This window comes from Salvelinus namaycush, chromosome 24, assembly GCF_016432855.1.
Source record: "Salvelinus namaycush isolate Seneca chromosome 24, SaNama_1.0, whole genome shotgun sequence".
Classification (NCBI taxonomy): Eukaryota; Metazoa; Chordata; class Actinopteri; order Salmoniformes; family Salmonidae; genus Salvelinus; species Salvelinus namaycush.
The window spans coordinates 25,834,893-25,849,447 of record NC_052330.1 but is presented as its reverse complement, the minus strand read 5'-3'; the positions used below and the strand labels follow the sequence as shown (position 1 = coordinate 25,849,447).

Here is a 14,555-nt window from a genome sequence, read left to right as displayed (position 1 = left end):
GAGATTGTCCAGATTGTCTAGTCCGGCTGATTTGTAGGGGTCCAGATTTTGCAGCTCTTTCAGAACATCAGCTATCTGGATTTGGATGAAGGAGAAGTGGGGGAGGTTTGGGATGCAGAAAGTAAGAAGTAAAAAGGCCTTAAACAAAGTCAGTGATAACAAGTCAATACAGCACTTTTTCTAGTCAGAACACACAAGATAAACAATTTACCTTGACATCAAAGTGGAGTTATCACAATATCAGTATGGGAACAACTATTATTCTCTCTAACCTGCCCCCTAGGTTCTACATTGTGATTTAATTGCAATTGAGTTGTGTATCTTCCTCAATTCAAATTTTTAAAGCAATAACACCACAAACTCATCGACTGTTCTGTCTCAACAATCTCTTGCCTATACCCCTGCCAGTCACACAGACGCACAGACGCACAGACACACAGACACACACACACACACACACACACACACACACACACACACACACACACACACACACACACACACACACACACACACACACACACAGAGAGATTGAACTTCTCCTCAGATAGCGTTTCACCCGGTGTTCTAGCAGGTTTCCTGTGATGTTAGATGTAAGGTCCTAAGAGAGCGTTCGTGTCAGGTTTAGAACAAATGTTTAATGGCAGTCTTTAAACGGGTGTGAAACTAAGAAAAAGGTTGTGCTCACACAGGCAGCCCAATTCTGATATTTTTTTCCCAATAATTGCTCTTTTGACCAATCACATTAGATATTTTCCCATCCGATCTTTTTCAGAGCTGATCTGATTTGGTTATAAAAAAGATCAGAATTGGGCTGCCTGTGTAAATGCAGCCTAATCGCTTGTCATTTGGGATGTGTGGTTGGTCGAATTGTGTATCAGGTTCGGATGGGCACATCATGTAATGCATTTCAGAAAAATATAAGTGGAGAGATGGGCAATTGTAATGTGTGGTTGAGTATGTTTTATTTTGGAATAATATATACATTTAGTACATACAGACTACAAGGCATTAACAAGTCCATTGCCAATAGCCTACAATGTGCTTTCTAAAATTGAAAGCAGTTATGACAGTCTAAGTTCATTAAGCCCTACTATCCAACAAATATTTTTGTTGCATCAGTAGTATGTTGTTTTAGACGCATCTGTACACAATAGCACGTAAAGGTACATGTAAAAACATTACAGGAATATTTATTGACTACACAACTTTAGATCTTACATCTGCTTCCAGAAGTATTTGTCGCTCTCTTTCACTGGGATGACGAAGTGTTTGATGGGAAGTCGTGTTCCTGTCTTGTCCTTATAGCTCTCTCGGTGTTTCTGAGAGAGCTGCAAACCAATACGGTTCATGATTACCATGTTATGTAAAATGAGGCATCAAACCCCCATCCCCGTCTCACCTCTCCGAAGCTTTTCAGCGTCTCCTGGCGTTTGAAGTCCACATTGAAACGGGGAAAGTAGGGACTGTTCAGGGTCCTGTTGCGGCTCTGAGCCCGCTGGGCCGACACTAGGAGCCCGCTGTTGGAGAAGATGGACGGGAACATCCCACCGCGGCTGTACGGGATCGTGCTGCAGGCCATTGCCCCGCTGCGGAAGTCCTGAAAATATTTGATGGTGGCATTCCCGAATGTGTCTCCATACAAGTACTTTGAAGTTGGAACATAGCCGCAGTATCTTTACAAATGATAAAGTAAATAAATAACATGTTATTAACTTATGACACATATTTTATCCAAGCCTACTTGTCCGTAGGCAACTCGTTTCTTATGGTTCTGTCCATTTTGCAGGTGCGTCGCTCACCCGGGCATTAAGGAACGTGGGATGTAGGTCGAGTTGTTGTGCGTGATAAGCGTTCCATTTCCTCTGAGTGCCATGTTACTGTTATTATCACCCGAACCCTCGAACCACGCAAGACGGAGGACTACAAGCAGCTGCCAAACACCGGACCAAACACAGACTGACCCACACCTCCAGGCTAACACCAGGCGACCAGAGGACAACAAAGAGTTGCCTGGCAACTGCCCTTTTACCCAGCGTGACCCTGCGAAATAATGACAAAACTGTGCCATGCATATCTGCACTCACATTTTCTTGCGTGACCTAACGTAAAAACTATTAATAAGCTTAATTACTATTGAATTAAGATCAATTTTTTTATATTTTTTAAATACATTTGGTCATCTTGAAAACTAAGCTATAGAAATTGCAAATGACTGGCATATATGGAATTGTGGTAGCCTATAGGTGCAATGAAATTGCAATAAAATAAAATTCCCAAACATGTTTAATATGGAAGCCCACCGTTGACCTGTATAGTGAATGTCTTTCTAACAATTGTAAAAAAAACTAAAATTCAGAGAATGCAACCGTCCATCTCCAATACTCTGTCACCCTCCCTTCCTTCCGACTGTCAGTCAGAGCGCAAACCCCTGCCTTCACACACGCGCCAGTCAGTCACTGCGATGCGCGAGACCCAGCAGCCACCGAGCATATAGCGCGGGATAAAACGAAAGCTTACCAATAATTAAAGATCCTTCCTTTCTTGTTGTCGAAGGAGAATAAAGCAGATGATGCATGCGAGATGGAATTAGATTTTTGTTCCAGAGAACCAAAGACACAATTAGAGGGTCTAGGTTTAGAGATCACTGAACATTTGGTTCATACGCATATCAGCAGCACATTAGAGTTGTTTTGCTCTGTGAAGAAAAATAGTAAATTTTCTCCTGAAGTGCTGGATTGTACCTAACTTGACATGGCTCTTTTAGTCCACCTAAAAATGGTCCGGGACCTTCGCGGAAAGGCGGACAGAATCGCCAAAGTCACATTTCGAGGTAACAAGCTTTTATTATCACTGCAGATCCTTTGTCCCTATACTAGTCATATACTGATTGCGCAGTGCCCGGGGTTTGCGATGTGATCCGTGGGATTCGGTGTGTGAGCCTGTGGACAGGTAAGCCCTAATGTGCTGACGCATCTCCTGTGGTTGCGCTGAAAAGTTGGAGAAACCCCTTGTCTATCTCCGCAATCCCAGGAGGTGATGTGAGAGACACGGATTGTGGAGGCGAGGAGCGCTTTTATGCAAGGGTATACATGATATCCTCAAAGAAATGTATATAGTTTTTATTGAGGAATTTTAATTCAAAACCTATGGTCGGCCTACAACCATTAGTTTTGTCGAATTAAGACATCGTTTTTTAATTGACCGTCAAGTTGAGAAATGTGTTTAATAAAGTCCTATTGATCAAAATGAGGTTGAGCCCATACCCGTTATATGCTACCTTTGTTTCACGTTCAACAGCTTTCATCTATTCTCTACGGGCGCTCGTTCTCCCAATAATGCGCTCAGCGGAGTTGTATCTCACAATCTCAAACACCATTGATTTTCTTCTCTGAAAGGAATTCGACTCGACTTAATGAAGCTCTCCCGTGGCCCTCTATGGCCAACTCCCATGGCCAGGCAGGTCTGCCTGGAAACAGATTGGTCATCCCAATGGAACTATTTGGATAGAACAATATATTATATATGTGGATTTACACACATTTGTGTTCACGGAATTGTGTTTGTGTGTTTGAGTTGCTTTAGCTGGTTGGTTATTTCAGCACCTTGGAGAGTGAATTCTGGTTTCTGAGATACAGTAGCTTACATTGCCTCTGTTGATCCCATAACACCTGGAAGGCTTAGACACAAACATTGTGTGTTTGTGTGTGTGTGTGTGTGTGTGTGTGTGTGTGTGTGTGTGTGTGTGTGTGTGTGTGTGTGTGTGTGTGTGTGCGCGTGCATGTTTGTGCATGTGCGTGTTGCGTGTGTGCCTGTATGTGTAGGTGCCTGTCTGTGTGTGGGTATTCATGCATACTTACGTGTGTAAACGTCTGCATGCTACATGTGTGTGGACCGACTGACCCATGTTCAACTGCTGTTCACATGGAACCCTTCGTGTGTCTGTGATTCTTTCTCTCCCTCTCTATCTTTGTGTGTGTGTCTGTGATTATTTCTCTCCCTCTCTATCGTTGTGTGTGTGTCTGTGAATCTTTCTCTCCCGCTCTATCTTTGTGTGTGTGTCTGTGATTCTTTCTCTCCCTCTCTATCTTTGTGTGCGTGTCTGTGATTCTTTCTCTCCCTCTCTATCGTTGTGTGTGTGTCTGTGATTCTTTCTCTCCCTCTCTATCTTTGTGTGTGTGTCTGTGATTCTTTCTCTCCCTCTCTATCTTTGTGTGTGTGTCTGTGAATCTTTCTCTCCCGCTCTATCTTTGTGTGTGTGTCTGTGATTCTTTCTCTCCCTCTCTATCTTTGTGTGCGTGTCTGTGAATCTTTCTCTCCCGCTCTATCTTTGTGTGTGTGTCTGTGATTCTTTCTCTCCCTCTATCTTTGTGTGCGTGTCTGTGATTCTTTCTCTCCCTCTCTATCTTTGTGTGTGTGTCTGTGATTCTTTCTCTCCCGCTCTATCTTTGTGTGTGTGTCTGTGATTCTTTCTCTCCCGCTCTATCTTTGTGTGTGTGTCTGTGAATCTTTCTCTCCCGCTCTATCTTTGTGTGTGTGTCTGTGATTCTTTCTCTCCCGCTCTATCTTTGTGTGTGTGTCTGTGAATCTTTCTCTCCCGCTCTATCTTTGTGTGTGTGTCTGTGATTCTTTCTCTCCCTCTCTATCTTTGTGTGCGTGTCTGTGAATCTTTCTCTCCCGCTCTATCTTTGTGTGTGTGTCTGTGATTCTTTCTCTCCCTCTCTATCTTTGTGTGCGTGTCTGTGAATCTTTCTCTCCCGCTCTATCTTTGTGTGTGTGTCTGTGATTCTTTCTCTCCCTCTATCTTTGTGTGTGTGTCTGTGATTCTTTCTCTCCCTCTCTATCTTTGTGTGTGTGTCTGTGATTCTTTCTCTCCCTCTCTATCTTTGTGTGCGTGTCTGTGATTCTTTCTCTCCCGCTCTATCTTTGTGTGTGTCTGTGATTCTTTCTCTCCCGCTCTATCTTTGTGTGTGTCTGTGAATCTTTCTCTCTCTATCTATCTTTGTGTGTGTCTGTGAATCTTTCTCTCTCTCTCTATCTTTGTGTGTGTCTGTGAATCTTTCTCTCTCTCTCTATCTTTGTGTGTGTCTGTGAATCTTTCTCTCCCGCTCTATCTTTGTGTGTTCGTGTGTGAATCTTTCTCTCTCTCTCTATCTTTGTGTGTGTCTGTGAATCTTTCCCTCCCGCTCTATCTTTGTGTGTTCGTGTGTGAATCTTTCTCTCTCTCTCTATCTTTGTGTGTGTCTGTGAATCTTTCCCTCCCGCTCTATCTTTGTGTGTTCGTGTGTGAATCTTTCTCTCTCTCTCTATCTTTGTGTGTGTCTGCGAATCTTTCTCTCCCGCTCTATCTTTGTGTGTTCGTGTGTGAATCTTTCTCTCTCTCTCTATCTTTGTGTGTGTGTGCCACACTCTAACCACACTCTCATCTGTGTGTCTATATGTGTGTGCCGATCAATTCCAGCATTTTCTTGTAGGGCACCAGGGAACGTGTCAGATCTTTAGCAGCCCTGTCAAGTGTTACATCTGTTCCTCGTTCCACTTGAGTCTCTGTATGTGCGCACAGTAACCAACCAACAACCAACCAACAACCAACAACCAACCAACAACCAGCCAACAACCAACCAACAACCAACCAACCAACAACCAACCAACCTATGATAAAAGCCTTTCGGGATGTTTTCTAGAATCTCTGCAGGTCTCAGTGATAACTCTTTATGACATAACAATGACTTATTACTTGTTGAAAGAAATGCTATTTTAACTCTTTATGACATAACAATGACTTATTACTTGTTGAAAGAAATGCTGTTTTAACTCTTTATGCCATAACAATGACTTATTACTTGTTGAAAGAAATTCTGCTCTAACTCTTTGACATAACAATGACTTATTACTTGTTGAAAGAAATTCTGCTTTAACTCTTTGACATAACAATGACGAATTACTTGTTGAAAGAATTTTTTTGTAGAGGCAATGTTAGTAAGAGTTTACATTGGGGCATATGAGAGTCACCCTGCTTAAACAGTACTGGCCATAGAAATATTTTACCAATTGAATAGGACACCTGCTGTATTTGTTGGCTGCCTGGCACTGAAACCCTATATTATGTGGCCTGTTGTTCAGTTGAATTAAGGAACCAAAAGGTGTTCGGTTTCTGATCTATTAACTTACGATGTCAGTGAGAAGGACGACAACTTAGCAATGTGTCTCATTTAACAGCAAAAGGCAACCCATTAAAGTGAAACCTGAGTTTTAGTCTGTCTGTCTGTCCACCTTCCTGTCCTTCTCCATCTCCCCCTCTCTCTCTCCTTCCCTATCCACCCCTGTCTCTCTGGTGTTTGAGATGCTGTTGATAGCTCCCTGCCTGGTCTCTTATACAGGCTGTCAGCAAGGCTTCCTGAGTGCTTTCAGCTCAGACTGTTTCCTGTCTGGAGAGGAAAGGCTCACTCAGGAAGCCCCTGCCCCACTGGGCATGCCAACCTGTATATCCCTTACAGATGTGGTTAATGGGGAAGGCTATGTTTGCTTTGTTACCAGTAACCACAGCGTTAAACATCTCTCCAGAAGGACAAACATAAAGACCCAAGTATCCATTAAGTAGATGAAGATGGAGATAATTTAGGATGTAAATCAATGAATTGATCACGTTGAAGTCCACATATACTGTACAAAAACCTATACACAAGAATATGTATTCAGTAAGTACATTTTAGTGAATGGTAGAGGACAGTCTGTCCATTAAAGCCAAGTATTTTTCCACATCTACTGGCACCACTGTGTCGAATGAGAGTGTGAATATTGTAAAAGTTCTGCTATCATTTTATTAACTTCTGGAATCCCTTACTAATGGTATTTTAGAAGGGTGCTGAATTGCTGGCGGTAAAAATACGTATTTTTTTCTTCCCCTTTGTTATCATCAGTCTAGTAATTATGTAAGTAGCCCAGTTGTGAAGTCTAGTTCTTTCCTATTCAAATGCCAGATACTCCAGCTTGTACTGTAGTGCAGTAAGGCTTGATGGTCATGCCTATCTTCTCATCTGGGGCCTGAGGGGAAGATAACATAGCCAATGTGTTACACTATCAAATAAATGACAAATTAAACAATTACTTCCACCATCACGGAATGGAGTCAGTTTCACTTTGGTTGAGACTAAATTACAGATTGCTTGATTCGCTAAGAAGTTGTTATCGTTCTGCCTGCCTGGGACTCTCTCTCTCTCTCTCTTTTCTCTCTTCTCTCAAATTCAAAATAGGCTGTATTGGTGTGAAAGGGACTCTCTCTCTTATTTTCTCCTTCTCTGTCAATCTCTGTTTCTTTCTTTTTGTTCCTCTAGAAATGAAACAGTTTGCTGAATGCTCTCTTTCCTTTCAATCCTTTTTTACAGAACACTGCAGGTGTATTTTAGCCTCTGTTCTGCTGTTATAGACCCTTAATCACCCTACAGTAAGATATCAGTTTAGAAAAACTCACATTCTGCAAATCCCCAGGAAATTGAAAGTGCACAGACTGCCCCCACGTCTACCATTCACTGTAGTCTCTCTCTCTCTCTCTCTCTCTCTCTCTCTCTCTCTCTCTCTCTCTCTCTCTCTCGCTCTCTTTTGTCATTTAGTTTCAGTCTCTTTCCTCTGACATGGTTGCTCGTTTACGGCTTGTTTCGTTCTCTCTCCAAGCTGCCGTGTTGAATTGTTGTTTGGTTTTAAGAGGGCCTTGCATACCACTATGTGTGTGTGGTCCTACCCTATTAAACCCAAAAGACTAACAGCTTTAATATCTCTGTTAGGTGAAAATATTCGTCAGGACAGTCATGCTCACTGTGGTTTGTGTAGGTGGAACACATTGGATTTTATGCTGCAATTGCAATTGTGTTCAAACTACAGAGCTGACATTGTGTACTGAATTATCCTGAAACCATTAGATCCACATGTAAAGCCTTTGATGTATACTCCAACTTCAAAAAGAAGGGAAGAAACAAATCTTTTTCAACATCTTGAATATACTAATATTAATTATTATATATTTATTTTATAAACTGCTTTTCATACAGAATCTCAAAGTCACTTACAATTTAAATAAACAAATTCATTATATATACATGATATATAAACTGTTTTTAAAACCTAGGATAGAGGTTATCCAGTATACTTACATAACACAATAATTGTTGCAGTAACTGTAGTTTCTCAAAACAACACCTCATTTGTTGTATAATCTGAGTTGAATAAGAAATACATATATTTTGTTCCAGCAAATGGAGAACAGGTGATGAATGTATTTATTTCAACACAGAGAGAGATAAGTAATGGGGTTGCTAGCCTGCTTGTGAGAAAGTATTGCTTCCCTGTCCAGGCTAATAACCAAACAGAGTGACATGGGCAGTAATTACCTGTGTGTGTGTGTGTGTGTGTGTGTGTGTGTGTGTGTGTGTGTGTGTGTGTGTGTGTGTGTGTGTGTGTGTGTGTGTGTGTGTGTGTGTGTTTGGCTGGCAACCTCAGTACATATGAGCTGTCTACACACACACATCAACAGACATGAACACCCACACAAAGCCTCATACACACAAAGCAAATGTCTTAAGTACACATAAACGCACAACCACAGAAGAGCTTTCTGATATTCACCAGCCCTCATTCACAAAGCAGTCTTTTAATAGACCCGGTAGTCACTGTGTTTACTATCCTTGTGGTCATACATATATGGTGCATCTTTTCTTAAACAACCTAACTGAAAATGTAAAAGATGAACAGGTACAAATTCACACAGTTGTATTTTAATTAGTCTATATTTAATATGTATACATTAGATTGGAGGTATAGCTGTGTCCATGCCTTTTCCTTTTGTTGAAAAGCATCATGTCACCACAGACTCAGTAGTCTATCTCTCTCTCTCTCTCTCTCTCTCTCTCTCTCTCTCTCTCTCTCTCTCTCTCTCTCTCTCTCTCTCTCTCTCTCTCTCTCTCGCTCTTTCAATCTCTCCCTCTCCCTCTTTCAATCTCTCCCTCTCCCTCTTTCTCTGTCACTTTCTTTCTCTCTCTCTCTGTCTCTCTCTCTCTCTCTTTCAATCTCTCTTTCTCTCTATCTTTCAATCTCTCCCTCTCCCTCTTTCTCTGTCACTTTCTTTCTCTCTCTCTCTCTGTCTCTCTCTCTCTCTCTTTCAATCTCTCTTTCTCTCTATCTTTCAATCTCTCCCTCTCCCTCTTTCTCTGTCACTCTCTCTCTGTCTTCTTTCTGTTACATTTGGTGTCATTATGAGTCATCATTTAGTTGTTTATTTGTCTGGCTGTCTTTCTCTCCTCTCCTCTGGCTCCTCGTATCAAGCCTGGTGTGGGCTTATGCTTGTCATTCGGTTATTACAGCACCATTACTCTGTCTTGCCCTTTCCACTTAGTCTGACACATGTAAATAGATGGCTGGAGTTTTACTGTTATCTATTGCCAGGGAAGGAGAGTTGTGCCATAGGTTGAGTGGGTCTCTGGCAACTAGTATATGGTTATGTCATGCGGTGCAAAGCATCAGGAGTCAGACGGAATTCACGTGTAAAATGGTGGTATTCATTTACAGGTACAGAAGGTGAGCTGAACCATGAATATTAATGTTGACGAACACTTGACTGACAATAATAACAAACAAATTAAAAGCAATGGCCAATTCACTGAAGCTACTGGCTTTTAAGGAAGAGCGCCTAAAACTTTGACAAAGCGTCAATAATTCCTCGCACAGCTGACATATCAGGCCAGTCAATGCTCTCCTAAAATGAGCATCCTCAACAGGTTAAAAGCTCAACCCCAAATCAGTCCACAAACGATCTGCGGTGGTTACACTATAAATATATGCTGGGTTTTATAGTTGACCTAACTACTGGGTTGCAGGCATTGGGTCACTGGGTAGTTTGGTTGTTTTCTTTAAAAACTGCTGGGTTATTGATGCTGGGTTAATGATGCTGGGTTAATGATGCTGGGTTATTGATGCTGGGTGCTGGGTTATTGATGCTGAGTTAATGAGATAAGACTCAGCGGGTCAGCTCAGAAGACTGGAGGTGTGGCTTAGTAGGGGCGTGGCTTTCAGATAATTATTTTTGGCCAGCCAATAGAATAAATGTAATGCTGTTCAATCTGTTCTGTTGTATTGTTAGCTTGAACGCTGACAGTAGTAAATCTAGTTCTTTTTGCCCCTAACGGTTCAACTACCATTAAAATCGTGATGTAGAGGCATCTTGAGAAGGTTCATACACGTCGTTTCATACACATCTACTTTTACGAAGAAAAAACCATGTAGGCAATGTAGATTATACGTTTATATAGGTAGCTACAGTGCCTTCAGAATGTATTCACACCTCTTGAAATTTTGTTGTATTACAGACTGAATTAAAAATGCATTAAATGTAGATTTTTTTGGTCATTAATGTCAAAGTGGAATTTTGTTTTTCAAAATGCTTACAAATTAATAAAAAATGAAAAGCAAAAATGTCTTGAGTCAATAAGTATTCAACCCTTTTTTTATGGCAACCCTAAATAAGTTCAGGAGTAAAAATGTGCTTTAACAAGTCACATAATAACCGTGCAATAATAGTGTTTAACATGATGTTTGAATGACTACCTCATCTCTGTACCCCACACATATAATTATCTGTAAGGTCCCTCAGTCGAGCAGTGAATTTCAATTCAACCACAAAGACCAGGGAGGTTTTCCAACGCCTGGCAAAGAAGTGCAGCTATTGTTAGATGGGTAAAAAAAGAAGCAGAAATTGAATATCCCTTTGAGCATGATGAAGTTATTAATTACCCTTTGGATGGTCAATTGATACCGATACACCCAGTCATTACAAAGATACAGGCGTCCTTCCTAACTCATTTGCCAGAGAGGAAGGAAACCGCTCAGGGATTTCACCATGAGGCCAATGCTGACTTTAAAAAAGTTACAGAGTGTATTGGCTGTACTAGGAGAAAACTGAGGATGGATCAACAACATTGTAGTTACTCCACATTACTAACCTAATTGACAGAGTGAAAAGAAAGGAAGCCTGTACATAATAAAAAATATTACAAATCATGCATCCTGTTTGCAACAAGGCACTAAAGTAAAACTGCAAAAAATGCAGCAAAGCAGTTCACTTTTTGTCTGTTTGGGGCAAATCCAATACAACACATTACTGAGTGCCGTACTCCAAATTTTAAAGCATAGTGGTGGAGTTCTAATCCCACACAGGGCAGATATATATTTTTTACCTCCTTTTTCAATCTTGTCTCATCGCTGCAACTCCCCAACGGGCTCGGTAGAGGTGAAGGTCGAGTCATGTGTCCTCTGAAACATTACCTGCCAAACCCTGCTTCTTAACACCCGCCCGCTTAACCCGGAAGCCAGCTGCACCAATGTGTCGGAGGTTTCACCGTTCATCCGAGGAGTCGCTAGAGTGCAGTGAGCCAAGTAAAGCCCCCCCCCCCCCCCCCCCCCCCCGGCCAAACCCTCCTCTAACCCGGACGACACTGGGCCAATTGTGCACTACCCTATGGGACTACCGGTCACGGCCGGTTGTGACACAGCCTGGGATCAAACCCGGGTCTGCGATGCAGTGCTTTAGATTGCTGCGCCACTCGGGAGGCCAGATCCCTGTGAGAGAGGTTGCCTTGGTAGTAGTTGTAGGTTTTTATACACTACCTAAGAACAATCTGTGAGTTCATTTGACCATTGGAAAAAGAGCTACAGCGTAAATTCTGCAATGCAGGTTCAATTGAATTGAACCTCTAATCTTCATTTTCAAGGTAATGATTGCAATGTTCTTCCCAACACAATACTGCAATACATGTGTCCACCGCAAGTGGCAATAGGTGTCAGGTACTTGGAGCCTTACCACTGTGAGCTAACTGTCCAGAACCGTATTGCACATCATTTTATTATCAGAGCGTGTCACTGTACTTCTGGTAAGTGTGCTTTAGTAAGAAAGTGTTTGGATCAGGTACAACTACTTTAACCCACCCCCAAAATGAATATTATGAGCAAGTTACTGTTTAATGAGGCTTACACAAGTGTATCAGTTCCTCAAGAGCCTATGCCTATCCCAATTTTGGGATATGTAAATAATAATGTTATGAATTTTATATTGGAAAATGTAATGTGCAAAGATATTCAAGGCACATTTTAATTTGCAGTGTACAAACTTAGATTTATTAATAGGAATGTTTAATTTAGGCCACGTATCCTGAAAATAACCTATGGATTACATACAAAAATACCCAGCTGCTCGCCGGGCCAACCCAACTGATGGTTTAAAAACAACAACTGATGGTTAAATTAACCCATATTTGGGTAATCCAAACAACCCAACATGGGATATTCACGTAACCCAGCTGAAAATACTGGGTTAAAAACAACCCAATTTGGGTTATTTGGTAACCCAGCGCTGGGTAAATATTGGACAGAACACATGCTGGGTTACCAAATAACCCAAATTGGGTTGTTTTTAACCCAGTATTTTCAGCTGGGTTGCGTGAATATCCCATGTTGGGTTGTTTAGAGCAGTAGACTACATGTTGATGATGCAATAGAACTTAAAACGTCGAAATAAACAATGTTACAAATGATTTATCGTGTTTGATCTTTTTTGTAATAACTATGGAAAATGTCTAGTAGTAGGAATTTGCTTGAGAACGCTAGCATGATAAATGAACATTAGCAAACATTTGCAGACCGAGTTTGGCACCAAATAAGAGGATAGAGATGTCAGATGGATGGATATTTGCTTTCCAACGTGTTCTTCAAGGCATATACCAGACTCATTGACCCTTTGTGACCCTACACTTAATTGAACAACTTTTTGTATTTTTATCATTTGAATATTTAAAACCCTTTGAGCCTGTCTAACCCCTGACCTCTGTCCTTTCACCCCTCAGGTCTGTCGTTCTACACACGTGTTCTGGAGAACTGTGAGGATGAGGCCAGATTTGATGAGGTTTGTAACTCTTCTATTAGATTCCAAATAACCATCAAGCCCTTTTTCTTTTGTGTTTATATTTTAATTTAGCGGAGTTAGTACATATGGGGGAGATGGATGCGGGAGGCTACAAAGAGCACTAGGCAGGTCATTTAAGAACAAATTCTTTTTTTCAATGACGGCCTAGGACCAGTGGGTTAACTGCCTTGTTCAGGGGCAGAACAACAGATTTTTACCTTGTCAGCTCGGGGATTTGATCTTGCAACCTTTCGGTTACTAGTCCAACGCTAACCACTAGGCTACCTGCCGCCCCCTATAGGCCTTACATCCCTGTGTCTATAGGCCTTACATCCCTGTGTCCTGAGGTGAGAGTTTCCCCACCATGACACGAATGATTTGTGTTGGATATTACTTTGCTTGATATGGACATGGTCAAATCAAATCAAATCAAACGTTATTTGTCACATGTGCCAAATACAACAGGTGTAGACCATACAGTGAAATGCTTGCTTCCAAGCCTTTAAACAACAATTCCGTTTTAAGAAAATCCCTAAAAAAGTAAAAGATAAGAATAACAAATAATTAAAGAGCAGCAGTAAATAACAATAGCTGGGCTATATACAGGGGGTACCGGTACAGAGTCAATGTGTCAATGTACGGGGGGCACCGGTGTAGAGGTAATTGAGGTAATTATGTACATGTAGGTAACGTTATTAAAGTGGCTATGCATAGATAATTACAGAGAGTAGCAGCAACGTGGGGGGGGGGAAATGCAAATAGTCTGGGTAGCCATTTGATTAGCTGTTCAGGAGTCTTATGGCTTGGGGGTAGAAGCTGTTTAGAAGCCTCTTGGACCTAGACTTGGCGCTCCGGTAATGCTTGCCATGCGGTAGCAGAGTTCAGTCTATGACTAGGGTGGCTGGAGTCTTTGACAATTTTTAGGGCCTTCCTCTGACACCGCTTGGTATAGAGGTCCTGGATGGCAGGAATCTTGGCCCCAGTGATGTACTGGGCCGTACGCACTACCTTCTGTAGTGCATTGTGGTCGGAAGCCGAGCAGTTGCCATACCAGGCAGTGATGCAACCCGTCAGGATGCTCTCGATGGTGCAGCTGTAGAACCTTTTGAGGATCTCAGGACCCATGCCAAATATTTTCAGTCTCCGGAGGGGGAATAGGTTTTGTCGTGCCCTCTTCACGACGGTCTTGGTGTGCTTGGACCATGTTAGTTTGTTGGTGATGTAGACTCCAAGGAACTTGAGGCTCTCAACCTGCTCCACTACAGCCCCATCGATGAGAATGGGGGTGTGCTCGGTCCTCCTTTTCCTGTAGTCCACAATCATCTCCTCTGTTTTGATCGCGTTGAGGGTATGCAGCTAGTGTGTTCACCCATACTTCTTATTAACAGGCTCCGGTGTTGGTTATCACATCAGGGATTTGACCAGGCTCTGCTAACAGGAAATCCTGCACTATTTTCATCTTATCAGGTGTTTTGCATTATTTCTTTACAGTACTTCTGTTCTTAAGGCAAGAAGGAATCTCATTTGACGTCTATTGTAAATGGGCCATTTCCTATCTAGTCCACTCTAATGGGCCACTTGCAAATAGTATTCGGTGGTGGTATTTGTGGGG

The 14,555-nt window shown here is 41.8% G+C and overlaps 2 protein-coding genes across 2 annotated transcripts in view; one reads left to right on the top strand and one right to left on the bottom strand.

Annotated features, from left to right (window-relative positions):
* Positions 1-1,217: 1,217 nt before the first annotated feature.
* fam166c (family with sequence similarity 166 member C) lies at positions 1,218-1,876 on the bottom strand. The gene is made up of 3 exons (XM_038962659.1): positions 1,803-1,876; positions 1,403-1,676; positions 1,218-1,331 (listed from the first exon to the last, which is right to left on the bottom strand). The coding sequence occupies exons 1-3, from the start codon at positions 1,874-1,876 to the stop codon at positions 1,218-1,220; spliced, it is 462 nt and encodes a 153-aa protein (XP_038818587.1).
* An 878-nt stretch (positions 1,877-2,754) lies between these two features.
* Positions 2,755-14,555, top strand: part of LOC120019539 (otoferlin-like) — a 127,134-nt gene continuing 115,333 nt past the window's right edge. Inside the window, exons 1-2 of the mRNA XM_038962838.1 lie at positions 2,755-2,833; positions 12,885-12,943. Coding sequence (XP_038818766.1) covers positions 2,755-2,833; positions 12,885-12,943 — 138 coding nt within the window. The remainder of the gene's footprint in view (positions 2,834-12,884; positions 12,944-14,555) is intronic.